We start from the raw sequence: 22732 nt of genomic DNA, 5'->3' as shown, positions 1-22732 counted from the left end.
AAAGGGTTGAGTTGTAGCTTTTTAAATGGCTTTAATTTTAGAGAAAAATATTTTTTTTAATAATTGTCATACAATCTAGTACTGAAGAGAAGAGTTAGATTGTGTATTACATTTTGCTTGATAAACTTGTTGCTATATTAAATAGTAAATAGAAAATGTTTAGTGTAGATCATTTTTATGTACTCTTTATTAGCACRCTGGCTATGTACATAGTTTCTGAAAAAAACAAGATAATATTAAATTGAGAGCGGAAGTACAAAAACAGACAAGAGCAGAATACAAAAATAGACTAAAGCAGATCACATAAAAGTAAAAATATCTCTAGCAACTACAAGTCCTAAAGATTGCAAATTCTGTTTTAATAGCTTAAAATGTTTGGTTCAGTTAAAAATAAAACACACTAGAAGTGCTGTCTTTATTATGCAGTGCAATATGGAAGGCAACTGTGAGTTACATTCTTTATAAGAGCCCCCAGGAGGTTGTTTGATAAAATCAAACTGAATAGTACATAAGCCTCTAGATTATTCTGTTATGTTGAAAAACTTGGCTATGCACARCATAGAGGCACACCATATTATACAYCTAAAGCCAAAAAGTTTATTCATAGTATCACTGAGATATTAAAATTAAAATCATTATCCAGGCAAATTTAATTGCTGCAGAAAATAAGTGAAAATGCAGCTTTAACACAACTTGTAGTTTCTGTCCCTGTTTATGACATTACACTCACTCTTTTCCCTCCTCCTCCAGATTTTAAGATCAATGGTTTCATAGCTCTGTTGTTGGGAGCAGTGCTGCAGAATCTGTAGTCCTTCACTGGAAGGAATGTGACTGGTGGTTTCTTCTTCATCTCTAGGGCCACTTACACCTTTTCTTCATTGGACTGCAGCTCTATTTTGGATCTTAATTTATGTTTTATGGTGGGTGTAAGGTATATTAAATAAAATTTCTTTGTTTTTTTGTTACTCTTAAGATCAGTTTTGTCCAGCTTCAGGTCTTTGTTCTTTAACTGGGCACTGGTGAGTTGTCTATCGTTATGGGGTGTCCCATCTCTGATCATCCCAGTGTTCCTAACGTCACATCCTACGGCTCTGCTTCTCAAGGTCTCTTGTTATGGTACCAGCCCTGTATTTGTAAATTGCATTGCATTAGACTAGTAAATACAATTGTACTTATAATGTCTACTTGTTCCTATTGTCTATTTAAAACTATGCAAAAATTAATAACAGTAAAGCAAAGCAGAAGGAAAAAAAAAAAAAAAACCCTTCTATCACAATTAGGCCAAGTAGAACATCACTGAAGGAAAGACAGATCAAGTTTGATGACTCCCAGCCCTTGCAAATTGAGATTCCTCACTCTACAGAGGTTACTTCAGCAATGCTACATTTCAGTCTCCTTAGAATTCTTAGGTGAACTTCACCTGGATTGGGTTATTTATGTTGATTTAAATAAACTAGTAAGTTTGTTATCAAGTGCAGACATAAGTATGCATAACTTATATGTTTCTTAACTGGCTGGTGCCAACCTCAGAGCTCTGTAGCTGGTTTAGCTCGTCATGGATTCCAAGCTAACAAACACACAGACGATGAGGAAGGTATATTCTTTCAGTTTGGTGTGTTAATKCAATTAAATGTGTCATCCCACTGTGCACAGAAAGGGGAAGTTGGAAGCTGCATAAAAGTAACTGCATAAAAGTAACAGGGAAATTGTGTGTGTGTGGATGGGTGGAGTTAGAAAAGCTATATCTAAGATGGAAATTAAAATAGCAAGAATCAGGGAGGACAAGAAAGTTTCCTCTAAATATATTGATAACAAAGGAAAAGTAAGGAAAATACTTAAACACTTTAACTTTAAAGAACACGTCCATATATAAAAAAGTGTAAGGTCATTTATAAAAATAAACAGTACAACAGTAGTCTTTAATCAATTTTTTTCCTCTTTCTAATGTTGCAAAATTTCTTTATTTTTCCCTCTGTTCCTTGTGCCTGCTGAACTTATTCTTGATAGAAGAATAACATGCTTAATTGTGCACAAAAATCTTGTTTGAGGTCTCTAACTACTGCATTTCTCAATTACTCAGCCCTTACTCACTGTGAAGTGATAATTAGGCATTAAAAGCTAAGTGGATTACTGTRGAGATCTCTCCTGATATCCATTTATCACTTAATCAGACTTTAATACCATAAATTATGCATTTCTCAGCAGTATTCAGGTTCCAATAAATTTTATAACAGTTTGGAGTTACTAGGTTTTCTTGACCTCATTGTGGTGGGGAAAAGTCATAAAGTTTGCTTAAAGGATACAGCCACTATAAGGATTTCAGATTTATAGCAAAATAATTCTTAAAGCTTGTTGGGTTGCACTAATATTTATTCATAAGGGTTTCTTGGACAAGACAATTCCATCCTCATGAATAAACATGAAAAAAATGATCCAAAATACATATTGAGTTGAAGTTTTTTCCCAGKTTTTTTTTTTCTCTTGATTTTGCCTTACCAGCCTCATTAAGAAAAACAAAATAAGACAAAACAAGMCCCACAATTCCTAGGAGATTGCAACCTCCTCAGCATATTCAGTTGATTTTGTGATTAAAATATCTATTTATGTGTTAGCATGCCTTTTTTCTGGCCACTGTTACAGAAAGTGGCTTTCTAAAGTATTAATTTTGATGGAATCTCCTCAGAAATGCAGATGCTTTGGGTTACCATTACAGTCAATGTAAACAGAGGAAATGAGTCTTGTAAATATAAGGTCAGGCTGCCCATAGTTTCCCATTTAATATTATATATTATATAATAATAATAGACATAATTAATAGAATAATAATAAACATCGAGATGTATCTAATTTCCTATTTTCCTATGTTCTCTTTTATTTAAATATTACTTTAAAATAATTTTAACCCAATAAGCTTTATAAGTTACAATAAAATATAATCTTGGCTGTTAAGTTTTCGGTGGATTGGAAAAAAAAAAGTTTTTGGTAGTTTTTGGCAATTTGGAAAAAAAATAGACAATTTTTAACTGAGGAGTGAGAGGATAAAAAAATATTCAAAATCATTAAAAGCATGCTGGTCAACCTCTCTGTAAATATATGAGATTGCACTTGCAGTTCAGCACCTGTTGGCCTAAAATAGAGATTTCTGGACAACAAATCATAGCATATTCTTGTTTGCATTTATAGAAAAATCTTTAGGTCTTAGTTTGGCACTCCATTCCAGCATATTAAAAGTGAATGAAATTGTCAGATAATGCTAAAGAATAGACATAGTAATTTCCTTACCAAATTTTATTTTATTAATTTATGTTCTCCTGATGTGTCTATCTTTAGATCAAAAGSAGAGACTATTAAAATTTTTAAAACTATTTCATTTGAAGTAAATTTATTTCCTTTTTTTTAACATATGAAGAATTTAAAATAAAATACTAACTTATGACTCAAAATTGTACAGAATGTATTGTCTGATTTAAGAAATTATCCACATTTCTTGTACATTCTTCCCAAACATTTTTCTCCTGTACAGMTCTTCTGTTTTCTGCTTAAGCCATAGAGTGAAGTAAAACTGATTACAAATAAGTTGGTGGTAAAAACATCAGTAGTCTACACCTACTGTATTTTCTGAATTTTCAAACATCTCAAAACTCCTGTTCCTTCTTGTTTTCTCAGCAGCGGAGATTCTTTCACTTTTGTATATTTTTTATCTTTTCTAAATTTTGAAATAAAAAACAAACCTGCACCCCTGTTGTAGAAATAGTAAATTTAAAAATAAAAAAAAAATATGAGGGAAAAGAAACAAAGCACATCAATACAATGAAAAAAAAAATCAACAATGTATATTCAGAATTCATTAAATTGTTTTCAGCACCAAAAAGAATAAGAATAAAAAGTGAAAGTGTTTTGTTTTGACAAATCTTCTCGGTTTCCAAGACTAATTGTAAACCTGATGGTCTTCCTTATTGATTCATATCACATTGCCAGAGATATATTTCTCTCCAGTACTTTTTTTTAGAACTGTCCAGTTACAAGTTCAATTATTTCTTCCTGCTGGGCTAAAACAGTTTTCAGCTAAATGAGCAAGTTGTTCAGTGAGTGATACAAAAGGTTRCCACAGATAAATGTGGACTAGCCTTTTCCTTGCCAAAACAAAGCTCAGAAAATATATMATGAAATATGTACTTAATAGATTCAAAAGTCTTGAATAGATATTGGGGTTGACTGATGCAGCAGGAAAAAGATGAAAATATAAAAGTATTACCTCCATTTCAGTTTATTATTTCCAGGGAAAATCTGCCCTCTTCAGCTCTGCATCCTCATTTAGATGCATTCTGAAATAGTTTCAAATGCTGACAGAGTATTGGTTTGACTTCTTTTTAAGAAACTGAGATTTATTTTTATATGTATAAGTGGAGAGAAAAAAGAGTCTGAGAACTTACACAAGGTTTTAAACCAGTATTCCAGAGATCTTATTTAAAGCATGTTGTTCTATAAATATTACTAATATGACTTCTGGTGTTTGTTTAAGAATGTGATATTAATTTCTAACTTTAAGACTTTTTTTTTCCAATCTCAGGAGAATTCTGTGAGGTGCAAATTCATAGCTGTGATTCCAATTCATGTGAAAATGGAGGAACGTGCATTGGCTATGAGGATCATTTTAAGTGCACTTGCCCTATAGGTGAGCCATTGGAAATTTATTGTATTTTCTAAACAGAACAAATAAAATGTCATCCAAATATTTATGTTAAGAAATARCAACATAAAACCAGCAATGTATCTCAACAAATGCAGTGAACATTTTTACGAAGAAACTCACTTTTCCTCTTTGTTTAGGAAATAAAACTGCCAAATAACTCTAGTTGAGTGGTGTTAACTGCTAACACCCTGAACAGACATAATGTCAATATTCTGAATGAACTGTGATTAAACATTCTCTTTGTGGTGCAGGTTTTGAAGGTGAAAGATGTGAACTCGATATTGATGCCTGCCTATTCAACAATATAAGCTGTGCCCCAGGAGCAGTGTGTATGGATAAATCTCATGGATTTAATTACACATGTTTATCACCATGTATTGGAAACACAGAGGTAGGATAAAGTGATAAATTYCCCCCAGAGATTTTTGGGAAATCAAACAACTTATTCTAATAGCTGTGAGCTGATGAAGCCCCATTCCCATGGGTTTCCTAAACACAGTACTCATTCTTGATATATTCTCATTCCTTTTTCCTGTGTGTCATATGCATGTAAAAGTGCCTGATGTGAGTAGTCTGGTCATTGTCCAACACACTGGGTAATGCCTAAGCTCTGCCTTTCTTCTTCTTTATGGGTTTATTCACTGATGTCTGCTTCTTCCCTTATTTGCTGCTGCTATATTATGAAACTTGAARAACTTTAGGGAAAATCTCTTCAATCTTCAATGTATTCAAAAGTTACCAGAGTGAAGGCTGATAGTACAACAATGCCCAGAAARAATGACAAAAGTTTCATTTCCATTACAAAAATAGAAACCATATTCAACAACAAAAAAGCTAGACTAATTATACTTCAGTGGCAAGGGAAAGTGCAGTTAGAAAAAAATCTAAATTCTCCTTGCAAGTTACTCTTCAATGCTCATAGCAAATTGCAAGGAATACTACTTTTGCATATTCCAAATTTTCTAGAAAAAATATATTTATTGTATCCCTTTCTAAATTCCCTTTAGTGGCCTTTAAAATTAAATTAGGGTAGGATTCATTCATATCAGGGTGGACTATGAGATTTCAGTATGAGTTAAACTAAAATACTGTTGCACTTTTTCATTATGATATTATTTTAAAAGCTATGTACATAATGCTATATAGCCCTTTCAAGSAGCAACACAAACATGATAATGAATTTTTTAAAGGCTTTATCAATTCTTTTATTGAAATATATGCTCCATAAAAATATCTGATGCATAGTAGGCAATAGGTTGACAGAGTGCAATCAACATTTAAGTCATCTCAAAGTCCTGGGTAGACACTTATCAAAGAATATGAAATATAGCACTGAAATACTCACTGGCTCAAAGGTGTATACTTAAATTTTTCAGCATCTAGTAAATTTTAACATTTTTATGATTTAAAGTGTCATATCAAGTGCAAATCTATTGTACATGGCATAGCAACATAATGACACAATAATCATTATGGCTAGTTAGTATGGGAAGTGATGGTGTGCAAAGGATGTTGATGGGAACTAATAAAACATTTTGCTGTAATATTTGCTTAAAAGCCCTCAGACATTTAATTTATTCATACAAACATTTCATAGACTATCATGTGGGGACAAAAAGTAATTTTATATGTATATATATCAATATGCTTTCACTGTATGAGATGCTTGATTTGGGCATAATGTGAATAATTAGACTTTCTAATGGGAAAAGGGATAGAAAATAAAATTGTGGAATTATATACTTGAGTTTTACCTGGTTTCTTAGCTTGCAGCTCCTTAAAACAATATAATTTCCTTATTGGAAAATATAAAGGCCACATTCAAACAAATATTTTATTATATTTCTCAATTCATGTAAGCAATCCTTCAAAATTAAAGATTAGTATTAGTCAACATATTGGATTATTCCGAATTTAATTCTAAATTTGTTGTATCTGGAAAATAAGTATATATTTTTGCATTCTTTCATTTCTTTTACATTTCCAATGGTATCTCAGTTATGCTGAACTGCTTTACCTCTGTATATTCAGCAAAACAGATTGAAAAGAAGGCTGTTATTTGGAATATTTTCTTAATGAGCAAGAAATAAATGCAATCAATTGGKGCTCCTTGCTCTCTGTATAAGTATATAATGATATTAATTCATTGGGCCTTGTTTTTTTTCTTCCCCAGTACAATTAATACACTACACAATTAATTAGTTGTTTTTAATATATATWTTTTTTTTCAAACAGATATTAAAAAATGAGGTGAACAGATTAAGACAGTGGATATCTTCCTTTAAAAATAAATCTTAACTTTGTAATTAGGATAATTCCTGTTTGCAGTGGACCAAGACTAATTGAAGACCTCTATATAAATCAAAATTTTGTCACCTTTAAATCAGTGACCTCCAACAGAACCAAATTTATCCACTTCTTGTTGTAACACCTTTTATTTTAAAAATGTACTCAGGTAAACATAAGAAGGAATAAAGAAAATATCTCTTTTTCCATTTGAATACTCAATGTTTGTTACAAATTCTAATATTTTTATTAACAGGAGCTCATAGAGAATTAATAAGGCTCTTCATAATAAGAAATAATTGTAGTGCAACATGATAGGCCTAGGTAACAGAATCACAAAACCACAGAAGAGCCCAGGTTGGAAGGGCTCTCACAAGACCATCTAATAGGAAAAATAAAGCGAGCCTAGGTATGATTACAAATCATACTTGAAAACCTCCAGTGATGGAGGTACCACATCCCTGAATAGTTTATATACTTTGGAAGTCCACCAGTGACCCAAACAATAATAAATGTGAAGACATTCTAAGGTGTTATGGGTCMCTCACTTCAAGAAAGATATTGAGGTGTTGGAGGGTGTCCAGAAAAAGGCAGTGGAGCTGCTGAACGGTCTGGAACGTGAGTCCTGTGAGGTGTGGCTGAGGGAGGTGGGCTTCTTTAGGTTGGAGAAAAAGAATCCCAGGGGAACCCTTCACACTCTACAACTACCTGAAAGGAGGYWGTAACCAGGTGAGAGTTGGCCTCTTCTCCCAGGCARCCAGTGGTGGGACAAGAGGACACAGYGTCAAGTTGTGCCAGGGGTGGTTAAGGTTAGGAGGTTATATCAGAAAGAATTTTTTCACAGGAAAGATTATTAAACTTTGGAATAGACCACGAGACACCGTTCCGGGAGGTGTTCAAGAAATGACTGGATGTGAGTCTTAGTGCTAAGGTTTAGCTGACATGATAGTGTTTGATCAAGGGTTGGACTCAATGATCTTGGAGGTCTTTTCCGACCTTAATTATTCTATGTGTGATTATCTTAAGTGGCCATGGCTATATCTTACTGAAGAATTTTATTGCTTCCCTTAAAATACTTATTTTTCAAAATTCTGTCAGGAAGCTTAAAAAAATCATTGTCTCCTTCAGCACTTACTAAGAAAAAAWTTAAAGTATAACCATAAATTACAGAAATGGCAAGATGTTGACCAGTATTTGTTGTTTCTTAAAAGGAAGCTGTCTCAGTTTTGAGACAATGTTTTCAGAGAAAAAATGTTACAGGGAAACRTTTCCTCTGAAATGAAAATAAATTTGATAATTTTTTTCCCCACCAACAAGAAATAGATGCTGGGCAAAAAAGGTGAAGAGAAAAAAGGTAGTTTATTAACAAACACACAGTGCCCACAGGACACAGATAAAGAGTAACGGTTAGACCACAAGGACACAGATAAAGAGTAACCGTCAGTTATTCAAACAAAAAAAAAACTCGCCACGCGGCGTAGACAAGGCGGCGACTCCGCCCCCGGGAAAAGAAACAAAAGAAAAACCCACGTGGCCGTTCTTGTAACAGTGGCAAAGCAAAAAGTCCCCACTTCCCCATGCATGGATCAGAGGGCTCGGCGTGCCTCCGCTGCCAGCCCGGTCCGCCCCGGAAGCCCGGACGAGATGGAGCCGCGCAGCCCCTCCCTCGGCGGGACCGCCCCAGGAGCAGAACCCAGTAGACGCAGAGGGGATGTCCGAGGAAAAGCCGCCGAAGCCAACAAACTGAGCTAGCTGAAACTGCAACACTGTAACTCTGCTCCACGCATCAAGCGAGGGCTCCCACAGCAAGAAGCAGAGAGAGAGAGAGAGCCGAGCTCAAGAAGCCCAGATCGCGTGGCAGCGCTGGCTGTTAAACTGTCCACTCCGCCTTCCCAGCAGCTCCTGCTCCTTCTTCCGGGTTGCATTTAAAGATACAAACATCTTTTTGGGTGGATATGCCAACGGAAAAGGAATACAGAACAAAACTGGCACAAAAATCAACCCAAGACAGAAGCATAGGAATTAAAAAGTATTTTTCAATTATTTTTCATTCTCTTTTCAGTTTTAAAATGCAAAGAGACACACTTAGCAGACATCTACTTGGTTTGTCAAAAAAAATTCCCATATAAGTTAGGAACTGAACCACATCTGAAAATTCCTGTCAGTGTCTATCTACAGCTTTATAACACTGAAATMTATTGAACTCCAGTTGCATATTTTAACTGAAATTTTACTCTTTCTATGAGTCAAAAATATCATCCTGCTGCACTTGCAGTCAAGAACACAGTTCCAACCTTTTCGATAGAAATATCTATATGCTCAGCATATATTTGGTGTTTACGGATGAGGCCACTTCCATGTTCTTTACATGCTATGCAACTTTACAGRGTTTCCTCATCTGTAAAAGTAAGACAATTTCTATTTCCAATATTTTTAAGACAAACATTTTATCCACTTGCTTAGTGTACTATCAGTTTAGGAAAGAGCAGGGCAGATTAACTAAAACTATGCTTCTGGAAAAATTTGAGTACTCAGGTATATTTGACTTTGCAATAATAAAACCTGAAGACTGTAGTAAAATTTTATGCCTGGGTAAAATATACATGTGTGTGTGCTTGTGTGTGTGTGTGTGTGTGTGTGTGTGTTCGTGTTTATATATAAAATGCAGTTCCATTCAAACTGCAGAAAATTCCATTATATGTAAGATGAAAGTGTTAGGAAATAATGACTGCAGTCTTATATTGAGCAATTGACAACACATGATACTTAGAGAAGAGACAGACATGTACTTGGGTTATATCCTTCAATTCCTGCAAAGGGAAGAGAGGAGAAGAATGAAATCCTCTAAGGATTAATTATATTTTCTAGCTGAAATAAGATCTCATGGTTGGTATTGAAAGGAAGTGATTCTTAACATTTTCTCAAGACTACATAAAAAGGCTGATTTGTGTGGAAGTATTTGCCATAGATAGAAGTGTGATGGCCAGACTGATGAGTAAAGATCTGTTTATGGTCTGTTGAAATATAAGATTTATATTTAAATACATTCTATATCTTCCATTTCAATTTAAATCTGTTTTARATTGCACTAACATCTTAAAGGGTAGCATGCTTCTTCACAGTATAAAGTATAAAAATGGCAAAAGAATAGAATGAACATTGTGCTGTGGCACTATTGAAATATTTGTCTTAATTGCCTAATTTTTTTTCGTGGTGGTTTTCTTGTGTATAAGCTTGTTTGACCCATTGGAGCTCTGAGAAAAGAGTAAGCAGCAGGATAAAATCTAGCAAAAACATATAAATACAAAAGTAAGGAAACACACAAAAATAATAACAATAAAAAAGATAACAATTCCCATATCATGCACAAGAAGGGGTGGGTTTTTTGCATTTATGTTGAACTGTGTTTTTCTTCAAGTTGTTTTCATATCGAATAAGCATCCCAAGGTAAGTCTAAAATTCACTACTGTGAGCATAACARAAATCTCTTCATTTTAAGGTCAATTTAAAACTTAATCAAAGACAAATGAGTATTAGAATATTTCTGCCAAGGACTGTTATTATTACAAATCTTAATGACATTATAAAGAGATTCAGACTCAATCAAACTGAAGTACTGGTGCATTAACTCATCTTCTAGACACCATTTTCTTTAAAAACCAATTGATTAGAAGGAGGGGTCTTAATTGCTTTGAAATGAATATGTAGTTAYCCGTCTTCATACCAGCAAAATTTTCACGGAAATGAAAAGGGGACCTAAAAGTAAAATAAGGAAAGGAACATTCATTCAGACTTAAAACTTTCTGTAATTTTTGAAGAATACAGGAAATACTGGTTTAACAAGTAATATTAGCAATTAAAAACAAAAATTAAGAAAAAAAAATCCAGTCTAATTTTACCAATCTTTCAATATCTGCAAATTGAAAAGAAAGAAGCTTCTGATTTTCCCACAGCATAAATGTAATTTCTGAACACATAAAAGATTCAAAGATACATTGAATAAGMATTATAATTACAATTWWAAAAAATCAGTATTTTTTTTCTTGATAGCCACATATTCAGCTAAATTATACACCTTAGGARCAGTTTCTCTACATTTCACTGGCAAAATAACAGTCTAGTTCACTATCATCCCTCCTTAAACAAGCACATTTTAAGGGCAGCTGTTAAAGTGGTACTGTTAAATTAAAACATAAATGCCCCTTCCAACTAAACAATAGATTGTTATATTGATTTAATAACACAGTATTTTAGATTCTTGGAGATGTATTTTTTTTAATATTGCAACATAAAAAGATTCAGCAACCATGTGTATTACCAATGGCTTATTCCATTAAATTCTTGTGGAAAAAATGTAACCTGTAAAGAAAAAACTCAGTGTATGTGGTGGGTTGATCCAGGTTGGATGCCAGGTGCCCATCAAAGCGACTCTATCAGTGCCCTCTGAAACTGGACAGGGGAGAGAAAATGGATGAGTTGAGATAAGGGCAGGGAGAGATCATCAATGATTGCCATCACAGGCAAAACAGACTGCTTAGGGAGATTAATTGAATTTATTACTAATAAAATTAGAGCAGGAAAATTAGAAGTCAAAAAAACTCTTAAAAGCACCTTCTCCCCTTCCTTCCCTCCTTCCTGGGTTTAATTTTATTCCTGATTTTCTACCTTGTCTTCCCTCCAGCAATGCAGGGATATGAGGAATGGGGGTTATGGTCAGCATCATATGTTTTTGCCACTGCTTCCTCCTTAGGGAGACAAGTCCTTCCCGTGCTCCAAAGTGGGYTCCTTCCCATGGGAGACAGTCCTCCAGAAACTTTTCAAGTGTGAGTCCTTCCCATGGGTTACAGTTCTTCCTGAACTGTTACAGTGTGGGTCTCTTCCAAAGCACGCAGTCCTTCCAGAACAGGCTGCTCCACCATGGATCTCCAACCATCTTTTGGGCATCCACCTGCTCTGGAATAGGGTACTCCCTGGACCTTCCTGGATGCAGTTGGATCTCTGCATCCCCAAGATCCTCCATGTGCTGCAGGGGCACAGCTGCCTCACCATGGGCTGCACCAGGGGCTGCAGGGGAATCTCAGCTCTGGCACCTGGAACACCTCCTGCCCCTCCTTCTGCACTGACCTTGGTGTCTGCAGAGCTGTTCCTCTCACATGTTCTTACTCCACTCTTCTCTGGCTGCAATTACTTCTGTGAAATAAGCTTTTTCCATCTTCTTTACTCCTTAATCCAGAGGCTCTACTAAGCATGGGCCGGGGGATATCCAGGGGGTCTCGTCTCTCTGCGTGTACCACAAGYGTCTCCTGCCTTTGAGATCGCCTTGGCCAGCACTTCTTGGTGCTATGCAGGAGAAAACCCACGCCTGGGCTGATGACTAGCAAAACACCTTCCTCAGTGGACTTGTAGCCCATACGTTACCAGAGATGAAGAAGCAGAGTGCTCAGCCATGTGGTTTATTCCAGGAATTTATTCTCGAAGGGACCAGCGACGAAAGAGGGAGCTGTGGGGTTACCTGCCTATACMGATAAATCCCTCAGGGCCAGTTACTTGAGAAGCTGGGCAGGGAGAGAAGGTAAAGGGGAATAKAACAACTAGTAGGGGAAGGGGTAGGCGGAGAGAGAGGTCACATCAAATCCAGCCAGGGCATCAGGATTCACATATTCATGGCAAGAACCATTTCATTCCCAGGGGGGTTATCAAATTATTTCCATTATGTGCAAGCTATCCCAGGACTGTCCAGCCCTTCAGCATTTTCTGGGGTGGTTTCATCTACCATAACATTCTACCACCATCACTGATGGGCTTGACCTTGGCCTGAAGTGAGTCCATCCTGGAGCAGGCTGGATTCTGTCAGACATGRGAGAAGCTTCAGGCAGCTTCTCAGAGAAATCACCCCTGTAACACCCCTGTAACACCAGAACCTGGCCATGCAAACCCTGTACAATGYATTTGTAATTCTTGTCTTCAGGTATGTGCAAATGGAGGTAGYTGCTTCTACGATGAAGAAAGTCAGAGATCTCACTGTATCTGTGCTCTGGGATGGACTGGAAACACTTGCCTAGAGAATATTAATGACTGTGAGATAAACCAGTGCCAACATGGAGCCACATGTGAAGATGGAAATAATAAATACAGGTACCAACATGTAGCTTTCTACACAATCTTTCATAAAGTATTTTGTAGGATATGAAGATATTTTTCCTTTCAGAAAGAATTGCAAAGGGTTCTGTTAATGCAGTAATATAATTTTTATATTATAAAATGCCACAGAATAATAATCTTCAATAAGGATGTGCATTCAGTAAAACTGTTGTCTGAGGTGTTTCACAGGAAGGAATCACAAATGTTCCCCTTTGCTGATCAAAGAGTTAAACCAACTATGCAAAATCTCACATTAAAAAAATAATCTATTTTATTAAATGGCAAACACTTTATAAGCSTAGACTGTGTCATAGCGTCTTATTAAAATTAGAATTATAATTTATTATCATTTCAGTTATTGACAAAACCATAAAGTATGTATTCTCCTTAGTGAGCTGCAACACGCTGAAGATATTTGAAAATGAGATTTTATAAAATATGGTAAGAAAATAAATGGGAAAGATTTTCTTCAAGAAGGAGAGTTCAGCTGTTCTTATCAGGCTTGAATTATTTTTTTTTCCTCCACAAAATCCAGAATAAATAAAACTTCTCCAAAATGTCTGTGAATGTATTTTGAAAGACATAATTCTATGCTGCGCCATGCCCTACTTAGAGGCACTGTAATTAGTATGCTTTAGTCTTTCTATTTAGAAAAGATTGCAATAGGGGACAAAATTAAAATAGAAGCAATTAAAAATTTCTTCCACGTCACCTCTGGTTTTATATTCTCTCTTTAAAAATAACTGAAATCACCAAATAAATACACAAATAGAGTCAAGTGATTGATTCTCAGTGYACAATAGTTCAAGGAATTTTTGTCAAAGGATCCTCACAAAGTATACATCCTTCCTTTCTCCCAGCTTGCAACTAACTCTTCTATCAAATTACTGGATCATATTTTGACACTTTATTTGACTGATAAATCTGTGGCTTTCCTTTCTGTATAAGGAAAATAATTCTGATAAAAGTACAAAGCCATGTTTATGTTACRAAGTCCGCTAGCATTTACTGAGAAATTAGTAGTTCTGAAGACTACCAGTAAAAAAGAACTTTTRATTTCAACTCGCTATTCCAGACTTGGTTTACTGACAGAAACCAGTTAATTTTTATTTTTTCAGTCTTTGAAAAACAAATTAAATTGACAGATCAGTCTGTTTATCTAAGGAACAAGAAAACACACCATTAAGATCTGAATCCTAGATAGTCGGTTTTGTTAGCAGAAACTTGACCCCAGAACACAATTGTTTTTTTGTCAACACAAAATGTAGCATATTTACTGTATTATACCTAYTCTCTTGAAAGAACATGGTTGTTTCTCCATGGCAGTGAAGCATTTTTTAAGATAACTAAACYAAGCCTGCCTTCAAAATAACAATGCTTTCCAAGCTATTGCTAGCAAAGGAAACAAAAATAATTTCCCCCTTCCAATATAGGATTAAACCCCCAAAAAATAGAAGAGGAAATGCTGAATGTAAGTCCACTCACCCTTTTAAAAATATTTTTAATTTGCATTTCTATCCTAAAATGGGTATAATTTTTTTATTAAGGTAGCTATCAAAAGCTATATTTGATGCAAAGTAGTTTCAGGAAGACATAAGAAAACTGTCAGCAGAATATATGGGGTATCAGATGTGTTAGTGGCATTAATAATCCAACAGAGATCCATTTCTAAAACTATCACAGCCATTCAAAATCTCACTTAATAAGTGCAGAAGATAAAGATATGCTAAAAATTTATGTATTACTTTTTTATTTACTTAAAAATTTACTAGCCTAAAATTCTACACCTTTCTCCTAGTTAAGAAATCTTAAATTCCAAACTATTAAACTTTGGTCATAATGTACTGTTCTAGTGGTGGCTTGATATAGTAATACTAACACAAGGAAAGCATGGAAAATATCTATTTTTGATTCAAGAACATCCTTCTCTTTTAAGCTCTCACATTTTACAAACCACTACTTTTTTCCAGATAGAAAATTAGCCATCAATTGAATGAAATGTTTCTGACTTTCTGTCTCCTTACCATGGAATGTTCTTTTTCTCCTCCCATTTTGAAATTACTGTTCCAAACTGTAGTGACACAAAGATGTATATTTATATACATCTATGAAGAKAATTTCCTTTGAGTTCAGGATGGGGAATTGATCTAAGTGAAGAAGGAGAAGTTTAAAACTTTTATATAGTGTCATTTTCAGCAAGGCTACATATTAAGAGCCACATAATTACAGTAAGAAGTCTTAGGAGTTTTATTCCTTTGGTTTAATGAGCCTTCTCTTACAACTAAAGTAGCCTCAATCACGCTGACACAAAACCTGTAATTAATTCAAATTGATTGTTGCAATTCCAGCTGAGTCTGTGCTGTTTGAGATATCATAAAGTAAGTCAATCAGCATGTATTTAAAGTTATAACTTCAAAGAATTACTGCTCTTGCCACGGGGTTTATGGTGTAGCTGTCCATATGAATCTGGCACATACCATGCAGCAGACTAAGTTCATCCACGTGCCAGAAGGATCTCTTGACCTTTGGTCATGTACACCTGAGAAAAAAAAAAAAAAAAAAACCAAAAAACAAACAAACCAAAAAAAAACCCCTTTCAAAAACCTGTATTGTTTGATTATGTTCTGTGTGGATGAAGAGAGGGAACTGATTTAATATGGCTCAATGAGAATCATTTAATGAATAATTAAAATAAAACAGATTTCAAGGAGTATTACCTCCTGGTTTGAAATCCAAGGGGGAATTTGTTAGTCGGTTTTCTTTTCCCTGGTGAAGTTTTTCTTGTCCCTATTAGATTTTGGCCAACCAAGATCCTAACTGGAATAAGTTAATAATAATAGATATTTTACTATAGTCTATTCAGTGSAAAGGAGCAACAGAATGAAAAGACAGAATTTAAAATTTGGTGTCGTTTCCTTTACCTGTCCCAGATAAATGTTTCCCATTTCTTCAGTCCAGTCTGTTCAAATGAAGTCCTACACTTCTCAAATCCCTAGGAAAGCCCAGCAAGAAGGACTGGGAAGTGTCAGATTACGACTTTTGAAGAAGCTGCTTTGTAGGATTTAGCATTGGTTAAAAGTCATGATGAACTAATATATTTTTAAAATGTATTTTACTCAATAGCTATAGCTCTGATGTCAGCATTTCATTCATTTTTAYGCAGGAAAACATCTCATTAAGAAATTAGGTTTGGTGTACCATAAAAGTTGAATTGTCAACCCATTCTTCAGTATTTAACATACAAGTTTCAGTGAATATAATTAAATAATGAATTAATCTCAGTACAAAAGAATAAAGTGACACATTGTAGAGTAAAATGCTTTAAAATATGAAACACTTCTTTGCATAATGCCAGAAAGATTGTGAAAAGTAAACATAATTTAGATAGCTTCTAAAGAATCACAAAATTTAAAGCTTCTATTATTTTATTCATCCTTGACTTTTTCCATTTTCTTCCAGCTGAGTAAATTGAGCTGCGTGATTAGATTTTTTTATATCTAATTTTCTTTTTTCAAGTTTATTCATCCTATACCATATATGCAATTTTTCTTCAGGACCTAGTTGACAGTGTGATATAAAGTTAGTACTGTGATATACACAGTTTTCTGCAGCAATAATAGACTTCTTGCACTGGAGAAAGAGGAGAAATACTTTTCCCCACTTTTCTACAACTCTAGAGGATAGGTCAATATATGTCACAATTTCTTGGGACTATCTCTGCATTAAGTTATACAACAACTTTTCTGCAGGGAATAGAGATGCATATAAAAAGTCAAAGTGAAACTAAATAACCTTTTAGAACATTTATGAATGTGTGTACAGTTCACATTTCAATTAGAAAAAAGATAACACTGAATAAATGTAGCTAATATGCCYGGACTAATACTAAATATATACATAGAAATAAATAATAATAAATGTTAAAAAAGTAGGATTCTGAGAAGTCTATTCCAATGCCAGGCTTCAGTGCTCCTATATGCTTCCTGTATGAACACAGAAAACAGCTAGGCCATCTCCGAGCACAGATTAGCATAAAAACATCTTCAGTCTGCTCTTTGTTTTTTTACAGTCATTTTAAAAGAATCATTTGAAGTWCATGGTTATTTACTCAATAGCACAAGTGACACTGCATCTTTAGTGCAGACAGCTGCATTGCCTGGACTAACCAGCAGCAGCTTGCTTAGCCACACATCTGCTGTTCGAGACCTTCARTGGGAAAATGTTGGTAACAATGCACTGCATCTCTGCTATAACCACAGGCATTTTAGCAACACATTCCTTCTCAGACTAAATTCCATGCCTGACTTCTCTGATTCTCCATTTAACATTTATTTTGCAAGCATATCAAATTTTCGTGCAGCATTAACCAGGTCTAGGCACAGGAGTAGTAACATACAATCATCTGCATAATATGTGTGGGAGCACAGCAATTTTCAAATGACTTGTGTTTGTTACTCACTGATAAAATCCATGCTTGTAGCAAAAGCGCTGAGGTGTTCATTTTCTCACCTAGTATCTGTTACCCTCAAAATCTTGCTACRGGTGAAAGAAGACATATGTGAAACTAATTATTGTTAATGCAAAACATTTTCATATGCTTTTCTCTGGTGCCATACTTCTGCTTTCAATGTTCCTCCAGTTTATAATGCTGAAATTGTAGTCCTCCTTAAGAAGGAGGCTGGAGAGATGTCATTAGCATCTCCTGTCTCTGATGGGAGATCTCCCACACACACATCAGGTGAGCCCCCCCCAGAGCTGAAGCTGGAGCAGAAGGGGAAGCACTTGGTGACTCTGGCACAGGGGTCAATCCAGGGACACCCARACCAGGCCATGGAGAGGCTGAACCCTGTGCTGAGATGTCACTGCACAGCCGGGTCGTCCCTCTGGTAAGGGCAAAACACGTGTTCCCTGAGCTAGAAATACAAATAAAAATTCTGGTATTGTATATAATTGTACACAAAAATTTTTATTTATTTATTGTAGAGAAACAGCTTGGAAACAAATGATTGACAATCAAGTCATGCCTCAAACCTTTTGATATCATGCTCAATATTTTAATATTGCTGAAGATAATAATAAATTTAATAATAATARTACAGCACTTAATTAYRCTGTTACAGGAGATGAACCATACTAAATCAAAAGATATCCAGTTATAATTTCACCAGGAAAAACAAAGTTAATTTCATTCTTAGTTGGTTTTATTTCTTCAGACACCAAAGCATTGAAAAATAAGATATTCATAACATCATTGCTTGTAGCATGGAAACAGAAGTATGAAACTGAAACTAGAAGATTCTACATCACATCAGTTTCTGCATAGTTCTTCTGCAGTCTCTGAAGATAAACTRYACATCTAGTAATCGTCAGGAAATGATAGAACATTCTTTATCCTCCTTTTCTTGTTAAGGAGACCTCTAAGTTAATATTCTATTCAATGTTAATGATAATAGCTTCATTTTCGAAGAATGATTTWATAGTTGCATTTTTAACCATGCACACACTAATTGTTACTGTAAAAAAAACTTTAAGAAAATAAAGTGACTAACTGCACAGAAAGATTAATATGACTGGTTGTTTATGWTATTATTGTAGGTGGATTCAGAAAATGTGCAACTGAAGGTAACTAAAAGCACACCTGCTTTTAATGTTCATGCATAATGAAATTTTATGCAAGTCAAAATTTATATTTAGCTATAAATGTAATTGTCTAACACCACYTGCAGCCAAGCCCAATACAGCCACTCACTCACTCACTCCCACACCAGCAGCATGGGGAAGAGAATTGGAAGGGTAAAAGGCAGAATACTCAGAAAACTCATGGGCTGAGATAAATATAATTTAACAGGAAATGCAAAAGCTACACACAAAGCAAAGCAAAACAGGGAATTAATTCTCTGCTCCCCATGGACAGGCAGGTGCTCAGCCATCCTTAGGAGAGGAGGGCCCCATCATATATAACAGGCACTTGGAAAGACAAATACCATGAGCCAAATGTCCCACTTCCCTCCACTTTACATACTGAGCATGATGTCATGTGGTTTGGAATATCCTTTTGGTCAGTTTGGGTCACCTGTCCAGCTGTGTCTCCTCCCAGCCTCCCAAGCACCTCCAACTTCCTCTCCGGTGTTGCAGGGGAAAAGCAGAAAAGGCTTTGGCTCTGTGTAAGCCCTACTCAGCAACAGCAAAAATATCTCTATATATTCAACTCTGTTTCCAACACAAATCCAAAGAAAAAACAAGTATTAGCCACTGTGAAGAAAATTAACTCTACCCCATCCAAAACCAACACAGTAAAGTAACTATACATGATTATTTTTGTGATCTCTATTCTTTTAAAAAATGAGAAACRGAATCAACTGTTCTCAAGAGGAGGTGAAATTTCTTGTTTGCTAAGAAGTGACTGAGGTTGGAAGAGAGAAAACAGCAGCTCTATCTACCTAAGTCATTACTGCAGTAGCAAGGGATCTGTAAAGCAAAAATGATTGTATTGAAGAACTCACCACCGCACTGTATGAGCTGTGGAGGGTTTACTTCAAGCAATTTCTGTTTTGGTCCATGGACTGAAAGCCCATTAACAGTTGGTGTACATCAGCTGTACTCCAAGGCACACAGCTCCTGATTTAGTTTCCATATGTCTCCCATAAAAAAAAAATGCAGTCACAGTAAGCAAGGACAGAAGCAAAGAGCCACATGAGCATTCACTTCTGTTAAAAATAAAGAAAAAAATACTTTTTCCGCCAGATGGATCAGAAGAGAAAATTACTATAATCAAGGCTTCTGTAATTTGTTAATTCTTTCCATTTTCTGGATAGCATCTCTATGGATCAAGGATATGCAAGATTATTGTAAAATTGTCTTCTTCTGTGTGAGGAGACCTCTAGATATGATAAGGAGAGAATCAATCAAAGAATATACTGCCAAGTACAGGGGATTTTCTAATTTTCTGAGATGTGGGTCAGCTATGAGATAATCCAGATTTATTTTTTTTCACACTGCAAAAGAACACAAAAAGGCAGAAAGAGAAGCATAAAAAATCATCTCCAGTCTTATACAATTCAGATGTCTGCCTGCATTTTGGAAAAAAAATTCCTTACCAGTTTCTATAAAATATAATAAACAATATCGATGGAATTCTATAGATTCTTTTTCTAAAAGTTAGACAGAAATTGTAACTTTTGTTGGTAATGATAAAGCACTTTTATACTGATTTTGTATCCAAGTTGTAATGTTGTTTCTTCCTAGACATATTGAAGCAAGTAACCATTTTTTCGGAAAAAATCCTTAAAATGCATAATACCCATATTTATAAAAGTTTTCTCTTTCAATATTTTCATTGAAGCTCAATATAGCTCCTAGTTTGTCCTACGTAAATAGCTAAGATTTTAATTCAATTATTTCTAGCAGTGCATGTGACATTAAGTTACTTAGTGACTAATTAAAGGTAAAGAATAAGACTGAAAAAAAGAAATTGTGATTCATTTGTGGGTAATTCAAAGGGAGAGTGTTAACATTATTAGTGATTATTGACCTACATATTCCAGAGTAGTGATTTTGTTGGATTTTTTTTCCCTCTCATCTCCTCTCCTCTCATTTCAATAACAGGTGCATATGTCCCCTTGGTTACACTGGCACATTTTGTGAACTTGATATYGACAACTGCATTGGAAACCAGTGCTCTCAATATGGAATCTGCCAGGACCACTTGCATAATTACAGCTGCTCCTGTGCRCCGGGATATGAAGGACCCTTCTGTGAAGTTGAAATTAATGAATGCTCAAGTTCACCTTGCCAAAATGGAGCTACTTGTATGGATTTAAGTGGCCACTTTTCTTGTCATTGTACTGCCGGGTTCAAAGGTAAGTTTTGTCTTTTGCAGTGCCTTGTGTTACAGATGTGGTTTTCCCACTCTGTGTAAGCAATGTTTATGTAGCTGTTTAATCACAATTATCTATAAATATGCATACATTTATGTTTGTTTGATTTACAGGAGTTTTAACTGAATTAGCATTAAAATTCTTAGGTAGTGCCTTCTAACTCTCCCTCAGCTGACCTTCCCTCCACTAAATGTACAATTCAAAGCATTAGTTTGATTTTGTTGGCAAAAAAAAAAAAAAAAATGATGATGTTCCAAAGCACAATTTGAACTGTATTATTTTAATTTCACAGTTGTGGAATCTTAGGTGTTGTGGCTTTAGTCATACATAGGCTGATAAGAATGAGTGTTTTGGTACAGAACAAAAAAAATTAAGCTTGAGGAGGAATGAGTTAGCAGTTTCATCTCTCTGCATGTATAGAATATAATCAGCTGTATTTGAAACAGTTGTTCAGACTCCTATACACTGGAGATAGGGCATCTGCCTGTCTTGCACATCTTTTCTAGGAAGAGATAGGCTGTAGATTTCTGCATTGCATTAGATAAATCTTACACAACCTGGCAACATGATTCCTTTTTGTACGAATTGGTTTGTAGGAATAATACTAATATTCAGGCTACACGTGGGAGACTGGTAAATAATTTTAAATCCAGAAATAACATAGTGTTGCATTTCCAGCCTTTAGTCTATATCATCAAGGATGCAATTAGTGGTCAAAATGCTTCTCTCTTTTTATTGATATAAATCTTTTATAATCTGTGGTATACTATCTCTGAAAAAAGGCAAAAATAAATTGTACAGTATGCACAGTGTCATTTGCATCAACTAAACATTATCTTACTAGAAGCTTCTTCTTCCAAGCTGCTGAGGCTTTTGCTCTAGTTTAGGGAGTGTGTAGTACTAGATTTTTAAGTCCCAGTTRAACCACTGGGATGGATAACACGTATTTAGATATTTCTACTTTACTGCCAAAGTGCTGAATTACTGCGTAATTATAACATCACTGTTATTTTTTGATTATACATTCTGGCTAGCTACTCATACTTTTAACATTTAAGCACTAGCGCTTTTAATTTCATGTATTTTTATATTCATTTGCATATTTCATTTACGTATATTCGTTTACACATTTATGTATGTGAYATACACTTGCAGATTTGTTGTCCTCAATTTTAGTTGAAAATATAACCTCTTGGTCATTTGCTTACGCATTTAATAAAAGATGTTACTTCCTGTTCATGCTCATTTATTAATAAATGTGCAACAAAATAGAGGATTGTCCCTGAAGTGACCTAAATTCCATTACAATGGTAGAACTGCATGTCTGAATACAAGTGAAGAAAATTATATTTGGCTCACCCATGTAAAATCTAACACAATGTATTTCCATCTTGCTGTTTAAACTTCAAGCCTTATTTCATACTTTGCTGGACTTCATGGGGAATTTCAATTATCCCAGTATCTTCTACAGGAACAATACAGTGGGGAATAAGATCCGCTTGGATGAGTCTCAAGGGATAAAACCCTCAAGGGAAGAAGGACCTAAGAAAATCTATCACCACTTCCAAGCTCAAGAGCAATTTGTCTCAAAGAGCAGACAAAAGAACTGGCTCTAGGTGCTCCTGCTTGAACAGGGGGAGTGGACAAAATGACCTTCAGAGGTCATTCCCAGTCTCAACCATTCTGTGACTGTTATTGTGAGGACTTACTCATATAAATGATACATAGTATTGGA

General features: G+C 35.1%; 1 protein-coding gene across 1 annotated transcript in view; it reads left to right on the top strand.

The window, feature by feature from the left end:
- Positions 1–22732, top strand: part of EYS (eyes shut homolog) — a 685229-nt gene that overhangs the window by 69826 nt on the left and 592671 nt on the right. The window contains exons 7-10 of the mRNA XM_057369428.1: positions 4571–4675; positions 4945–5084; positions 12948–13114; positions 20726–20979. Of these exons, the coding sequence (XP_057225411.1) occupies positions 4571–4675; positions 4945–5084; positions 12948–13114; positions 20726–20979 (666 nt within the window). The remainder of the gene's footprint in view (positions 1–4570; positions 4676–4944; positions 5085–12947; positions 13115–20725; positions 20980–22732) is intronic.

This window comes from Malurus melanocephalus, unplaced genomic scaffold, assembly GCF_030028575.1.
Source record: "Malurus melanocephalus ecotype Western Australia unplaced genomic scaffold, MMel_1.1 scaffold_109, whole genome shotgun sequence".
Lineage (NCBI taxonomy): Eukaryota > Metazoa > Chordata > Aves > Passeriformes > Maluridae > Malurus > Malurus melanocephalus.
This window is presented reverse-complemented; position numbering and strand designations above follow the sequence as displayed.